This window comes from Hyaena hyaena, unplaced genomic scaffold (genome assembly GCF_003009895.1).
Source record: "Hyaena hyaena isolate Hyena2069 unplaced genomic scaffold, ASM300989v1 scaffold_26, whole genome shotgun sequence".
Taxonomy (NCBI): Eukaryota; Metazoa; Chordata; class Mammalia; order Carnivora; family Hyaenidae; genus Hyaena; species Hyaena hyaena.
Window position 1 is genome coordinate 3,136,369 of NW_024080658.1, and position 16,804 is coordinate 3,153,172.

The 16,804-nt window shown below is 41.3% G+C and overlaps 1 protein-coding gene across 2 annotated transcripts in view; it reads left to right on the forward strand.

Moving 5' to 3' along the window:
• The window catches only part of SAMD12 (sterile alpha motif domain containing 12), a 398,489-nt gene extending 382,481 nt beyond the window's left edge, over window positions 1–16,008 (forward strand). Inside the window, exon 5 of one of the 2 annotated variants that reach the window (XM_039227213.1) lies at window positions 2,964–3,018. In XM_039227213.1, coding sequence (XP_039083144.1) covers window positions 2,964–2,974 — 11 coding nt within the window. In that variant the 3' untranslated portion in view covers window positions 2,975–3,018. Of the gene's footprint in view, window positions 1–2,963; window positions 3,019–7,801 lie in introns of those variants that run through there. The other variant, XM_039227212.1, reaches the window with a different exon arrangement.
• The last annotated feature ends 796 nt before the right edge of the window (window positions 16,009–16,804 follow it).

A 16,804-nucleotide genomic window follows, 5' to 3' on the forward strand; every position in this document is an offset into this window, starting at 1 on the left:
AATCACATTCTAATTGAACCAATAAAACTGAGGGCTGAGAGGGTAGGAATGGAGGCCAAGGCCTTCCTATCCCAACTAGGTCTAAATGCTTGCCTGAAAATGTTCCCATGGGGCTTTGGGGGTGCACATTTCCTGCTTAGCACTTCGAAAATCAACAGGCCCCTGACAGGTTATATCCAGATCAAAGGCCATAGCCTGGCCTAAAGTGTAGCCCGTGTTAGTTCATTTATCCCTCCAAGTCTAACTTCCTTCTTCTGTGGAGTGAAGTCATGATATCTACCTCATCAAGTTACTGCACAGTGGACACAGGTCCTTAGCATTATGCTAGGGCATGTAGTAAGTACTTGGTTGACAATAGTTTTTTACTATTATGGTCATTGTTATCTACAGACTCTGTGTTAGTGTTCTCCAGAGAAATAGAAACAGTAAGAGACCTTGCTTCTTCAACAGGAGATATATCAGTGTATCTAAATCTACCCATCTCTTTAGCTATTGAAAGACAGACAAATCTATCTATCTATCTATCTATCTATCTATCTATCTATCGAGAGAGAGAGAGAGAAAGTGTACATAGGCAAGAGAGATGTCAGGGACTGAGAGAAAAAAATTGGCTCCACACAAGTATGAAGGCTAAGAAGGCCTCAGATCTGCAAACTAGACCCCTAAGAAAGCTGATGGTGTAAGTTTCAGTCCAAGTCTGACTCCAAGTCCAAAGACAGAAGACCAGTGTCCCAACTCAAAGATAGGCATAGAGAGTGAATTCTCCCTTACTCAGCCTTCTTTTGTTTTAGAAAAGTGGTTTTTTTCCTTTTTTTTTTTTAAATTCCAGTATAGTTAACATAGTGTTGTGTTAGTTTCAGGTGTACAGTATAGTGAGTCAATGATTCTGGGGGCGCCTGGGTGGCTCAGTTGGTTAAGCGTCTGACTTCAGGCTCAGGTTATGATCTCACAGTTCATGGGTTCAAGCCCCGCGTTTGGCTCTGTGCTGACAGCTAGCTCAGAGCCTGGAGCCTACTTCAGATTCTGTATCTCCCTCTCTCTCTGACCCTCCCCTGTTCACGCTGTCTCTCTCTCTCTCTCAAGAAATAAATTTAAAAAACATTTAAAAATTTTTAAAAAAGGAACAATTCTGTACCTGACTCAGAGCTCATAATGATAAGTGTACTCCTCATCTCCTTCACCTATTTCACCCACACCACCCTCCACCTCCCCTCTGGCAACCACCAATTTGTTTTCTCTGGTGAAGAATCTGTTTTTTGGTTTGTCTCTTTTTCTCTTTGTTCATTTGTTTAGTTTCTTAAATTCCACATATAAGTGAAATCATATGGTATTTGTCTTTCTCTGACTGATGTATGATACCTAGCATCATACTCTCTAGCTCCATCCATGTTGTTGCAGATGGCAAGATTTCATTCTTTCTCGTGGCTCATCCTTACTCAGACTTCTGTTTGACTCAGGCCTTCAAGTGACTGCATGGGGACCACCCAGATTAGAGAGAGCAATCTACTTACTTGGTCTACTGATACAGATGTTCATCTCATCCAGAAACACCCCCACAGACATACCCAGAATGATGTTTAACCAAATATCTGGGCACTCTGTGGCCCAGTCCAGTGGACATATAAAGCTATCCCTCACAGGACCACTGTCATTTCTGGTTTACTAGGGTTTATGAGAAGCTGCAAGCTAATTTGTATGCATCATCTGTTATATTGCCCTTAACCCAGGTCCTCTGCCAGCCTGATACTCATTTTGTCCAAGACTCAGACCTTGATTTCCATGCAGTCAGGGGGGTAAAGTTAATTCTTAATCATACTCTGGGGGGAAACACCTGCCGAACTATCTGGGGGCAGGAAGTGGCAGAAAGGAACCTCATGCAATGGAGAAGGCATACAAGCTCTCCCACCAAAGGACTTGGGGCAGAGTTTAGCTTTATCACCACATAAACTCTCTTCTGACCTTCTTTTATCTCCTGACTTCTCTCCTACATGCTAACTAATTAAGTGCTCATACCTGTTTAAATCATCCAATCTTGATTCTTATGATGGTATGCCTGTGAGGGTTCTAAAAGTTAAAAATGATTTAGTATTAGAGGTTTTGATTACATTGAATATAAAATTAAATAAAATGAGCAAATGATGAATAGAAGGAGTGAGGTTTGAGCTCAGCCTTATTTCCTGTACACACAATGGGCACACTTAAGTTGGTTTTTACCTTGGCCTATTTTGGGAGTGAGATATTTGGCTCACAACCAGGAAGAGAAGATAAACAAGGACCTGTATCCTCTAAACCAAACTTAGTAGCTGGATAATACTTTGATGGGAGTGAGGGTCTGTCGTAGGTAATTCTAGGATGTTTAGGAGGATCTCTGGCCTCTACCCACCAGTTACAGAAATACTCCCCTAGTTGTGACAATCAAAAATGTCTTTTGACAGTGCAGATATCTCTTTGGGAAGACTGGGGGCAGGGCGGGGGAGAACTGTACCCAGTTGAAGACTACTGCTCTAAACAAAGGAAAGATTTCAGACTGCTAAAGAGGAATGTACTAACTTTCTCTATTTATGGCACTTTATGTATAGGGCAATGAGCATTCTTTTATACAAACACAGCTACTTGCTTTCTTGAAATCTTTCCTTAACTCCCAGGAGTTTTCCTAACATATTTCTTTTTAATATTTTGACAGTGAGAGAGAGTCCACGAGTAGGGAAGAAGGGGCGGGGGGGAGAATCTCTAGCAGCTTCCACACCAAGGATGGGCTCGATCTCATGATCATGAGATCATGGCCTGAGTGGAAATCAAGAGTCAGACATTAACTGACTGAATCACCCAGGCGTCCCCCCTCATGTTTCTTGTTGAGTCAGGAAAGCACTGGGGTGAGAACAGATCCGGGTTCTAGTCTCAACCCCAGACCTTCTAGTGTTATGACTATGAGGAGTTAATGAAACTGGCCTCATTTTTTCCAGGTCTATTTTAAGAAGATCATACAATTCAGGCCTCAGAGATGGTGGTAAGAATCCAGTGAGTGACTGCCTATAGAACTTTTGTTGGCTTGTTATAGCTGCTCAACAAATGTTAGTTCTGCTTATTATTTGCCATAATGGAGGGGAGACCGTGAATTTCACTCCTTTGGAATGTGCATCTCACATCTGACTTAAATAGCCCCACATCAAAATGCAAAGTCCTCAAACATGAGCCACATAAAAGACACTTTCAGGTAGAGGATATGGCTCTTTTATTTGTTTGGCTCTTCCTTTTGAATGTAAAACCTTAAACAACCCTTCTAAGAAACTATCTTATTCTTTCCCTAAGCCCATGAGAGGTAAGGCGCCTATACAAAGTATCTTTTCTTCTTCCCTAAAGCCACTAATCCCATCAGCCCCTTGCTGCTGGCGTAGAGGGAAAGGTGGAGCTGGACACACTAAGTCCCAGATCCGTTCTTTAAATCCTGTGCCAGGCTGGCCGTTGCCTCTTGGGCTCCTTCCTGCCTTTGAAGTGAAATCTCCTTATCACGGAGCTGTCTGTCATTGTCTGCACTAATCTGGGAAGAGTAGAAACCAGAGTATGTTGATTGTGGCCTTGGCAGGCGAGAAGGGTGTTATCTTTCTCCTAGAGGGTGCAAAGGTTTGACCCCTGGGCATGGTGTTTCTTTTTCCTGGCCTCCAGTGGTGGCATTGGAACCTTACCCAATTTGTATTTCTTGTTTCTTGAAGGAATTTGGGAAATTTGTGGTAATAATAATAATAAATAGTAGCCATCACTCAGCAGATATTTACTATTTGCCAAACACCATGCAAAGTGGGTTTTTCTATGAGCCCATTTTATCATTCCAGCAACCCAATAAGGTGTGGATTATGATCACCATTTTAAAAGTGAAGAAATTGAGGGTTGGGGAAATTAATGTTTTCAACATCATATATCTGGTAAGTGGCAAGCCTGGGATGTCAACCCTGGTCTGCTCAATTCCAGAGCCCATGCCCTTAATCACTAGACTCAAATGCTTCTCTACTTATCCCAGACTCTGGAGCCATTGGATTTAAGAGGTGATTAGTTCCCAGAATACCTGAACAGTAATGTTGACCCTCAAACAGAGATTTGAGAAAGAGCCCTTTGCTATATATTAGTTGCAAATCCATACGCAGCCAGCACTGGCATGTACATGTGGCTTTAGTTCTTAGGTGGTAAGAAAGGAATCGGAGCAATCCCCTTTCCATCTTCAGACCTGAGCTACAGGATTTAATCTTCTGTAAAATTAAGCATTGAATTAAACTGAAAAGAAAGGAAGAGAAGAGAAGAGAAGAGAAGAGAAGAGAATTCTTCTCCAACATCATTCATATCTTCATTAATTTTACTATTCTTTAAGCACTTTCTATACACCAGGCACTGCAATTTGCACTAGGGAGACACACACTAAAAAGCCATGATACCAACCTCAAGGAATTTAGGAAAGATGGATACGTTAAAGTGTTCATGGTGGGTTTGGCGGTAAAGGTTTCAGATGCCATACTAGCTGATAGGAGGAAGTTGTCAGCCGTATCAAGGGAAAAGAAGACTTTGTAAAGAATGTGACATAAGACCACAAGGTGGTCTTGGAAAATGGAGGGGTAGGTGTTCACTAATGTCAGAGGGCATACAAAGAAGGCATCCTAGGAAGGAGGAAAGGCTGAGCAAAGGCTTGAGCAACTCAGTGTATATGAGGAGCTGGAAGGAATCTGGAATGGCTGAAGCCCAGGGGACGGCACCCAAAAAGAGCACCATCTGGAAGATCACAAACTGCCACTTTGCATTTTGACCTCAGGTAGCTTTTCTGTACCTGAAGACATGATTCCACTTGCAGGTAACAAAACTCTCGGGCAAAGGGATGACAGCAGAGTCCATCAGCGTACATCTGTGAGAGAAAAACAGTGATTCAAGCCTGGCCCTAGGCCTTTCACATATAACCTGAGTAAACAGGGGCCTCTTGCTCTCACATAAAGCCCAGCTCAATGTGGTGACACAGTCAAGTGAACAACAACTAACTGTAAAAGCATCAAAGAGCAATGAATTCTTTACTGATTCCATGGAAAGATGGCCAAGGGGGCATTACCCCATAGCTTGCTCTTCTCATTGGCCATCCCTTTGCCACAGGCCCAATTTCCACTACTGCCATCTAAGTCCTCTGTCTCACTTCCTAAACCCTCACTTGTGTCTTTGTGAACTCTACTTCTGCCTGTATCAGCGTCTTACAAGAGTATCTCTCTGCTCTTCCTGTCATCTAAGATAAATTAAATCTTCAATTTTCTTCCATGCCCATCAGAACCCTTTGTAGTGCTGACTGGGCTTGCAGATAAACACAGAATCCTACTTAGGAGAAAAGAGAACGGGAAAGGCTCTGAATATTTATACTTTATATATATGTCCCTGTCACTCCTGCATGTCACTAGAGTGGGACATACCTAAATCTGAGTACAAATTCAATCCTCACAAACTGTATGGCTTTGGGCAAATGATACTCTGGGACTCAATTTCCTTATCCATAAAATGGGGATATTCCTACCTATGCTGAGGAACCACAGGTGAAAGAGCGCTGAATTACAATAGGCTCAGCTTATGTTCATGTTTACAAGGTTACTACAGCCTAAGACTAGACACATCTGCTTTCTATCAGCTCTTAGAGGTTCACTTGGAAAGCATGATCATTTGGAAAAATAGCAACTGGGATAAGCCTAGTTATCAACCTCTTGATTCAAGATTCAATGTACAGTGATTAATTAGAATTCATTATTATCTTTAATCGCTTTTAAATTTTATTTTATGGTTATTCATAAAAATACTTTTCCAAGGTCACACATTTCTGCAGAGTGGATTTTAGCAGAAGTCTCAAAAGGATGGTATACTGTATCAGGTTCCCAGCAATCCATGGGGTTGTTCTAGGCCACCCTGTTCTCTCACAGGTTGACCTGGATAGAAGATTTCTATTCGTGTCAGTTTCTATTTCCCCCCTTCAACATTAAAAAATTTTTAATGTTTATTTATTTATTTTGAAAGAAAGCACATGCAAGCAGGGGAGGGGCAGAGACAGAGAGAAAGAATCCCAGGCAGGCTCTGCACTGTCAGCACAGACCCCTACGTGGGGCTTGAACCCACAAATCATGAGATCATGACCTAAGCCGAAATCAAGAGCCAGATGCCCAGCCAACAGAACCACCCAGGCACCCCTAGAGTGTTATCTCTTAATGAAACTACAAAGTAGTTATTTTTGAGGTAGTATTATTATGAGTATGGATGCTCTCATTAGTCAGTGTTCATGGGTCACATTTGCATTCTTGTGAACCTAATTTTTGTTGTTTTGCAAAGTATTTAAGACAACAATAATAAAAATCCTTTTTTTTTATGAAAGTATTTTCATCTTTCACTTAGAGTTCTTTTCTATGCATATGTGTAAGTTTTATAGTGTAGTATATCATAACTGTTTACCATGCAGCCACATAATCATCATAATTATTACTTCAATAGCCATCTAAGCATCCATTCTGCTAATGCACCATCATTTACTTAACCTGCATTTTCAACAATGGGAGACTTGTTTCCCAATTTTTCCACTATTATAAATAACCCCGAGGTTGTCTATTTGTGCATATAGTTTCTATCATTTTTGGAGATTATTTCCTTAGGATACACCCCTTGAATGGGAACAGTGACTCAAAGAATGTGAATTTTTAATAGTTTTTTAAATAAATTGACATTGTTTTTCCAGTTTACAATGCCATCAACAATATATTAGTATTCTACTTTCACTGCAACCTTATCAGTAGTGTGTATTATTCTATATTTAGTATGCTTAAATAGTACCTTACTTTTTCTTTTGCATTTTCTCAAATATCGAGTTTTAATCAAACATGTGCTTATAAATTTTGTGTTCTCTCATTATTTTGAAAAGCCAGTCTTAAAAACTGGGTACATTTTTTTCTTTTTTTTAACATCAAGAATTCTTGCTATCTTTCTCTTCCATTGGCCAAACATTTTGTGTATTAAATAAAGCTAATATTGATATTTTTCTGAACAAGACATTCTGTGGCATTCCCATATTAATTAATAAATGAGGAACTGCATATAAGGAACTATAGGGAGTACTCAGATAAAAGGAAAATTATAAAATAAAAAATTACAAAACCCAGGAAGGTATATCTGCAGCAGCATTCCCAAAGTCAAAAGCAAGATGTCAGTGCAGGTAGTTCATCCTCTCTGGTCAGACTTTGATGACTTTCTCTGTCTCTTCTCTGACCTGCTCAGCTAGTCTCACTTTCCAACTAGCAAGCTCAGAAGCTCCAGCCATACTGCTTCCTTCTAGGTTTTATCCCAGGGAAGCCCCCTGATAAATAAAACCACCATTATCACCCCCCACAACACACACACACACACACACACACACACACACACACTCCTTCACACCACTCCCAATCTGATCCTGTTCCAGATCAGGTAACTGCATGAAGTTCTGTAATGTATGCAATGGTTTCCCAAACCACAGACTAGCGAGGGATGAATGCCAGCTCCAGAGATCTGAATTTGCCCCGCCTTCCAGGCAACTTCTCCTATCCCAGAGACGGATGTCTTCCATGCTCTGCCAAATGGCGGAAGGACATTCCAAGAATACGAGCCATCATAAATTTGTCCTGCAGTTGAGTAACTATTATATCTGTTAGAGCTTTCTCTTTGACCTAAAGGATATTAGAGTTTGTTTGAGTAGGATAATTGCTTCATACCAGTATCTGGGGACATAAAGAAATGACTCACCACGTTTTTCCCCCTTTTCCTCTTGCAGCCTCAACCGAGGGTTCTCCATAAACGTGGTTAGCCTTCCAAGCTGCTGTCCTGCCAGTTGATATGAACATGGCCTGTTCCTCACAGAAAGACTAACTCATGGCACCTGCCAGAAGATATCCATGGAGCATTGACAGATTAACCAGATTAACTGAAAAAACAACAAAAAACAAAAAACAAAACCACCCATTCAGTCAAGATGATGACTTTGGAAAAATCTTAGTTTGCTGTGGATTTTAAAATGAGGTGCATAATATACAGTGCCAACTTGTTCCAAGTGGTCATTGGCAGACCGTTAGCTGGAAAATTGCTTCCAGTTTTCATCACTGTGCATAACTCAAGCTCCCTTTGGGGAGCTGTCTGTGCCCTTCACTAGAAGTCCTATTTTAGCATGGCAACTACTGGATTATTTTATTATGTGTGCAGATGGCATGATGTGTTAGAAAAAAATCACAGCAGTTCTGCAATGTCAGTGGAAGTGTTCATGATACTCTGCCCTGGTAGGAATGTAAACATGTCTTGGTTATGTTAGTTATGATGTCTAAAGGTATTCTGTCCAACTCTTAAGCACTTTATATGAGAAAACTACACCAAAACAAATCGGCACGTTCCGTACATGTGGAAAACAAGTATCCTCTCTTTTCTTTTATAAATCTTGTCCTCTTTCTGGCTCAGACTGTCCAAGACGAACTCCACTCCTAGCGTATCCCAGTCATTTGTGGTAGATTGGTGTATATATGGCCACAATACTGTTAGGCTTAATCTGTTGACACTTTACTGAACCAATTGGATTTCTTGTAGCGCCAAAGGGAAGGAGAAGTGGGCTGGTGGTTGAAACATCTTAGTTTTTGGTTCATGGCACCCAGACACAACTTAGCACATGCACATACAGATAAACACAAGAGGCTTGTATGTGGCCAGTGTATATATTCTCTCCTTCTATAGAAGAATGTTTTCAAGAAAAAAAGGAGGTGACCGTTTAATCAAAGACCATCGTAGGTTGAGGATAAAGGTAGCAGAATGCAGGTTTCCTGTGTGGTCTGACTTTACAACTTGAGGAAACTTTCTACGTCAAGTTTAAGTCACAGCTCTCTAAAGAGGAAAAACAGCAAGTGTCCCCTGCGTGCCTAAAGAAGGAAAAGGACCCAATCTACATTAGGTTCTTACCTCAGTAAAGAACCTACCAGTCCCTTTTTAATCTTTTCTGGGATTATATCCACAATTAATTTTTTTTTTTTTTTTTTTTTACGATGTCTTACAGCAAAGCACAGTCCTGGGAAACTGGTCAACCCACTTATTGCTATTGCTTGTCTTTGGGCATTAAAGAAATGTCCATATTGACTGACCTTATGTAATGCTTTAGCTTTTTTTCCCCTGAAAATATAAATTTGGCTGAATCAAAAATTCAGCAAATATGTTCTGTATACCCACAATCCCAGTCAGGGACTGATAGGCACTGGAGACTTTTCTTTAAATATATATAACAGCCCTGGGACCCTGCCAACACAAGGAAGTTTGGCATTTTAGGGGGTCTCCATGCACCCACTCATGGTCTGCTCTCCCCCGGGGATCTCAGGAAATGCACAGCACTTTGGAAAGTGCTCCCTCCACCCCCACCCCACTGAGATTTGGAAAGCTGACAGGGGAAGGGAAAGGAGTCAAATGTGAATCAGGTGAGTCACCTTATAGGATGACTCACCACAACCTGTCAGGCTGTATTGCCAAAAAAGGGGGCTTCCGAGAGGGAACTCAGGAGTTTCAGTCACCAAGTTCTGGCCTCTCAGTGGGTCAGCACCAGGACCACCAGACTCTCACAGGCCCTAATTCTTCATAATCCAGAATTAGGTGGCCAAACCCTGTTGCCAATGCCCCCCAGGGAGAACATTCCAGTCTCTACTGCCCACCTCTTGAATTTCACTTCTAACAGCAGGGCTTCCTCCTTCTTTCATTCTTTCCTTTATTCAGCACATGTTTGTTGAGCACCTACTATGTGCCAAACATTGTGTTGGGGGTAACAACAGGGTACAAGGCAGGCTCTCCATGACCTTCTGAGACAGTATCTCCTCCTCCAAAACACGGTCCCTGTCCCAGCTTTTCCACAATGAAAACAGAATTCAGCCAGCACCCCTCCTTCCAGAGCAACCTCAGAAAATGCTCATGGCAGCAGGCAGCTCCTTTGCCTGAGGAAGTAGACTGGAGAAAGAGGTAGTAGACAGCACACGGCCGCATATTTGTATCCTTGTGCACAGCCAGCCCTTCCAGGGCCTGGACTTTGCTGGTTAGAGCTTCCCCAAAGCAGCTTTTAGTTCTGTTCCTTGATACTTACCCTGATTGTCTGTATTCCCATCCTTTACGTAGGCACAACCATTGATCATTATGCTGGATTCTCTAAAGCCCAATTCTAAACTTAGTCCTGGGGACACAGAAGAGGACCTGCTGAATCCAAAAGAACTGCCAGCTGCTGGGATACTGTAGCTGGGAATTAACTGGTTTATTAATTCAGGATCATTCGGAGACTTATGGCTAACAACCTTGGAAAGCTGGACATGTCTTATGGTGCAGGTGGTCATCAAGTGATGCTGGTTCATCCTTACCTTGGATTTTGCAAAATATGTCCTGAACAATTACATAAGTAGAGTTTCCTAGCTTTTCTTTCCAGTCAAAAGTGTGCTGACAAACTATTAAAAGGTAATGGCTAAGGGTGGAGATGGGAAAAGGCATAAGTGGAGTCAATGAAAGAACCCAGGTGAAAATGGCTTCTCAATAAATGCCTTAATTCCTGGCGTACCATGTATTTGCATAGGAACTGCGACTGTTTTCCAAACTGTCAGTCTCATTTTGAAATCTTTTGCGGGGATCGTTTTGGGAACACGGAAGCATAAAATCTGAGCAGTCACTTGCTAAGCCAGCAAAATGGAGAAACGACTTCATTCGCAGCCTTTGGGTTCTTTGTTCCATGTTGAGCCACAATTTCCAGTCATTACTTCTTCCTGTGCTGTACCTTCTTCCCAAGATGTGCGTTGGAGATTTTACCTCCCAGAAGTTCAGGAGTGGCTGTGGGGAGTTTTGTTTGGTAGGCATGGGAGTCCAGGAGGTAAGGGATAAATATTTTGATGTCTAAGGGCTATAAACTATTGATGCGTAACTTTTCTTTTTAGTTAAACCTGTGCGACACCTTTTATTGAAAAGCTGACGCCCACACTTGCGCAGGAAAGACACTCTTGGGAAGGAACAGAAATGAATAATTATCAGACTCTCTGGGGTGCCAAGGGGATTAGTTCATTCCAGCTTGGGAATTGAATTTAAAATGCAAAGCATCAGTGGTTCTGCTAGGGTGAAAAGCAAACCACTTCAGTAGTTTAAGACATACCTTAGGAGACGGAGATCCTACAAACTTCCTTACAGATGACGGCCACCTGCAGACCCCTGCGCGGCATCGGTGAGCCGTGTCACTGCACGCAGAACTTCTATCTCCAGAATGGGAGAAGCAGCCCCGAGTTCTCTCCAAAGTCGCTTCCTAGTTGCCCAGAAAGAGGTTAATGGTCCTTAGTTCTGAGGGAATTCTGCCATTTTTAACACTCAAGGGGAAAAGGAATATCCACCTTACCGAAGAATATAACCTAAGGAAAGAAACCTCCAATGGATTGAACCCAGTGTTACTTGCAAATGCTTTCTTTGTCTGCAAATGTCACCTGATTGATTTTGAATGGGAACTGCAAAAGTCTCTCCAAAGAAAAGTTTAAAAGACCCCCTTTACCCAAACCTCCACTCCCCAGTGCATTAGCAGCTTTATTCTTGGTGATGTTTTCCTCTACATTCTTTAGAGTAATTTTGTTACTTGACAACTAGACTTAAAACTGCAGTAGACTCTTTTTAAAAATCTAATCTTTGAAAATGACATAAATTCTTTTATGCCTTAAAGGCTGTTTTTATTCACCTCTCCCACAACTCCCTCCACCTCACTTTCTTGCTTTTTTTTTTTCTTTTAATCTCTTCTTTTAACACAATTCCTTGGGTAGATTTTGAGTATTCTCTAAAGAACTCACACAGAACAACTTAGGCTTCCCCTTTTCCCCAATACTGACTAATAATTCCTTCTTCTGCTTGGTCTTGGTGAAGGCTTGGTGCCCAAACAGCAGTGGACGTGAATTCACATCTCCAGGGAGTGACTGGTCAAAGCTGCTAATCAAAACAGAACCTATGAGATTATGAGCAAGGACAGACCAGGAGATGCTTCTGCTCAGGGCACAGCTGGGGACTCTATTTCAAAGACAAGCAGGTCCTGCCTCTTTGTTTCTTTAGATCTGCATCTAATCCTGTAGCCAGAGAACTGTCTTATGAATTCTGCTTCATCAATGTGCACGATTTCTGGCACCACCGCACATCTTGCAGGTCAAGCAGGACCACATTTCCATTATTTTGCTCTGGTGACTTACTCTAGTGGGGAGACAGGGAACATTCTTTTGAAAGCTAATCACCTGTGAGAAGCTTGAGGAAAAGTTGGCCATGTGCACAGGGAGGTTCTGCTGCACCTTAATAAAAAGAACAAAATAGATCCTTCCCTGGAGATTCTCATGTGAGAACGTGGCTGGAAGGATGATATCAAAACTGGTTTTCTTCTGGCCATTATCTTGGCCCTGCAGGGAAGATTCTGGGCAGGAGTGCTGGTGGGAGGAGCACCATTTCTAAGATCGAAACATTTTGGGATGAAATCCGCCTTTAAGATCAATGTAAAGGGGGAAGTGCCAGTGAGTATGGGGCCAGTTTTAGACTGCTTGCCCAACAGCACCAAGATTGACAGATGACTTCCACAGAACAGCAGAAAATGGACGTAAAGGCTTTGTAAGATGGGAGTTTCATGCACCTTGGAGAGTTATTTACAATCTTGAAGAGCCCCAACCATTCTTACTTCAGAGTCTCCCTTCTCCAACTACATCAAGCACCAAAAGGCACCAACAACATACACCTAATAAAATTTCAAAGTCATCATATGACTTGCACAGAATTGCAGTTAACTGGTTGACAGTGTTAAGTGTTGTAGATGGATTCTTTGTGATATACAATATTCTTTTCATATTTTGGAGCCAATGGTTGAGGAGTTTCATTGATTTAACAGCTTGTTTTCTTGCTGTTGTTGTTTCCAAACCTTAAACATTTGCGGAAGCCTTAGAAAGGCTCTTAAACCCAGGCCTTTTTGCCTCAAGTGCAGAGTGATAGAAACCACCCGGCTGACATGAATGGCGAGGAGACTGTAGACTGTTACGTAAATCCAGTTGGACTGGAGATACTAATACGTAAAACAATGAAGACACTGAAGACTCTGCTGCAGCTGTCTGCAATGTGATAACCTTTTAAATTTCAATAATTTGGATCAAAGGAAATAAGTAGGCTGTTTACCCGTGGCTTTGCCATGTTAGCACACACGCAGCTATGGAATGTGGAATTCTAAGCTGGGTTGATAGGGAAGAACACACAGATCTGTTTTGTGTGATCGTATTTAAATACAATCCTCCCCAAATTCTATAACAATGTATTCAAGAGCTTTACGCTTTAAAAAAAATCTAAAACCAGAGATGCTCATTAGATCATTATTTCTCCTGCGGTTGGGGAAGTGATTTTGTGACATAACTTTGAAGAAATACTTATACTTGCCATTAAATACACGTGTCTGGTAGTTGCTCTGCTCCGCAAACTGATGGTGGCCTTCTCCCATTCTGCAGAGGAAGTTGGCCTGGCCTCTCCCTAAAATAGCACAGGTACCATGAAGAGACCTTTTGAAGCTCTGGGTTATTCCCCTATTCATGCATAATTCCAAGAATATGATTTGAATTGAGCAGTGCCCTGATCTTTGATTATGCCACCCCTAAATCAATTTGAAATACATACATAATATATATAAATATAAATATAAATATAAATATAAATATATTATATATATATAAAATTTCCAGGATTTTTTATTGACCACCATCAACTGCATTTAGTGTGTTTGCATTGGGAGCTGCCAGTTGACTCTCTGGCAGCTTTGAACAGTTCCTGTTTCCCATACAGCAGAAGACCCGCACACCAGCTGCAGAAATTTGGAGTATGTGACCAGGTTCTTTTTCACATCAACAGGCCCCCTGTTTATAGCAAGGAAACCTTAAAGAGAATGGGGGCAGGGGGTAGGGAGGGATGATGCATTCCGTGTTTGAACACTGGAGGCTTAGTCTTTTCCATTGTAATGCAACTCTCTTCTCCAGTCACCATGAAGAGAAGCATTAGCCTCTTCAGTGAATATTGGCAGCCCCCAATGGAGGTAGTTGGGCTTCTATTTGCTTAAACTCACAGGTAGGCAATTTGAAGGCTCTCTGGGGCCCTGAATGGTTTGTCCACTACTACCTTTCCTCCACCAATAGAAAACCACTATCCTTACAAGGCCATGTTTGAGGAGACCAGGGCTTGGCTAGGGAAAGAAGTTCACATTGCAGAGAGCTGAATAATGTTAGGCTCTTGACTTTGCACCGTAAGTCTCAGTCATGCTTGGCACAGAAGCAGCTAGTCTGCTGAAAAGCCAAGCCAGCACAAATGTTTTGAAACTAATTCCACTAAAACTCTTGTGTCGTTAAACTATACTACTGTAGTTCCAATTAATCCAACTATTTAATATCATTAGCCACTAAATTAAATAGCTGTACCCAAAACTTTAGAAAAGATCAATATTGTAACAAAATTACATATTAGCAGTAAAAAGTACCTGAGAAAAGAAAATATTGATCTATTGTGGTTTATATACTTGAGTTATTTTTAGGACTTTGTGGATCTGGCATTGCTCTGAGAAAGGGGAAGAAGATGTTTTGAATTCAAGAATACTTGGATTTAAGAGAAATTGCCCATTTCTCTGGGCTTCTGCTCATCTGTCTCACCTTAGCAGACAGGGTTGTCTGAAGGCTAAAATGAGCTAAAGGGAGAAGGTGTCCCATACAGCTAATATATATGCAATTACCATAGTGACCCGGGCTTTAATTGTGAGCCCTTTCTCCTTATGCTTTCTCCTTGTAGCTGGTATTACTGAGAGTCCATTCTGGGATTAGAAAAGAAAAGAAAAAATGATAAGAAAGTAACAATCAGCATTTTGCATGCACACAAGCTTTTTCTAATATATAGGGACTGATCTGCAGAGCCCATGGCCAAGGCCCCCATGTGTCTCCACTTCTCTGCCTCCAAAAGGTTTAGAGTTAACCTAGCCGAGGGACAGAGCTTCAGCTTTTGGCTTAATGCAGGGAAGAGATTACCAGTCCCCAGGTTGGAAGAGACCAATCAAAGTGTAAAGTTGACAGATTGAAGGTCACAGGAAGCAAAGAGCCACATCGAACTTCAAACCTCATTGATGAGCTACTGTCTATTAGCATTTGTCCTAGGGAGAAAGAAGAAAAATCGCACAATGTAAATTAAATGGAAGACTAGTAGGATCTTCCATTCCCTCCTCCCAGTAGGGTGTGAAAGGGGGAAGTCTCATGAAAAAAAAAAAAAAAACTGGTTCACAGTTTTACAAACACTAACAAACGTGACTATAAAAAGCACATTTCATAACACAAAGGTCTACATAGAGGGTAGAAATCTTTATAGCTTCCTTAAATGAGCAGTTAAACCAGCAGTCTGAATTCTCTTAGTCCCCTAAGAGTGGTTAATTAAATAAGTATTTTCCTTATCCATTGCCCACAACCGTGTTTTTTTTTTTTTTTTTTTTTCTCTATGCACCCTAGAAAAACTCCCAGGATGAGACTTAGGAGGACTCAGGCAAGTTACATGGTAAAATCAGAGTGCCTTTTCTGTTGGATGTTCACTTTGGTTCCCTGGTTTCCCAGGGCATATGATGTTTAGAAACTTTTTTCTCTAAACATAAGAATTATTGTGCACCACAATCTTGAACCAACGATTTCCATATCTTACGCAGCTATCAACTTGCCAATTCCCTCTGGGTCTCCTTTATATTTTCTTACAGTGTTTCTTTCTGTTTTGGCTTGTTGTCAAAAAGAGTTGGGGGGCATGATTCTTTTTAAATTGATAGAAGTGAAATTGTACAGATTTTTGCCCCCTTGTATCTGTGAGCATGATCTCTATCAGGCTTGAAAATCTGCTTTATCATTTTGTATATTTGACTATTTTGTATTCAGCATTACTTGATTCCTTATGTGCATGGCAATGTATTAAAATGTGGGATTTCTATTACCGTGTAAAAGTGTTTTGATTCTGATTTTCAACATATATCCTTAGAAAAAAATTACATTAAACTTTTTATTTCTGTTTTCTTCAGCTCATCAGCTTTGCAGAAGGAAAAGAAAAGTTAACAGCATTTCACTTTCCCTGTGTTAGCTAATGATGCAATTCATGGTGGAAAATTGTCCTCAATTATGCTGTGTTTCCTGGAGAAATAATGTATGTGAAATGGATTGGTGGCCTCCCTCCAGCTCCCAGCACACAGAATTCCCCCAGCAACAAATCCCACCAGCATGGTTGCTATTACTGGTGAAGGCTTTAGTGTTGGGCACAGCCAGGCAAAAGATGCAATTCTCTTCATCTCCAGATATGGTAACATCCTGGAAAGAGATGGGACAACAGATCTTGACCCGCCAGTTTGCTCTCACTCCAGAGAGTCTTAAGTGCTTATAATAGCATGATTGATGGCATTCCTCAGCACCCCTGGTTCCATCTGTCACAGGTAGTGGCCAACTGTAAGCTACCTGTATTTTATCAGTAGAGATACTGACCTTCAAATAACACCTGCCCAGGAGATCTGGGGTTAGAAACTAGTTCTCCCAAACAGATGTGGCACAGCCAGTCATGCATTTCAGAAAACATCTGGATACACTCCACTCTCAACCACATATTTAAAAGATGCCAAACATTTTTTCTCAAATTAAAAAAAAATTCGCTGAATAATACAATGCACCAAATCTAAACAACAGACCATTTGACCTGCTCTAAACTACCATTTTCACCCTTTCTTTTCTCAAGGAGACAT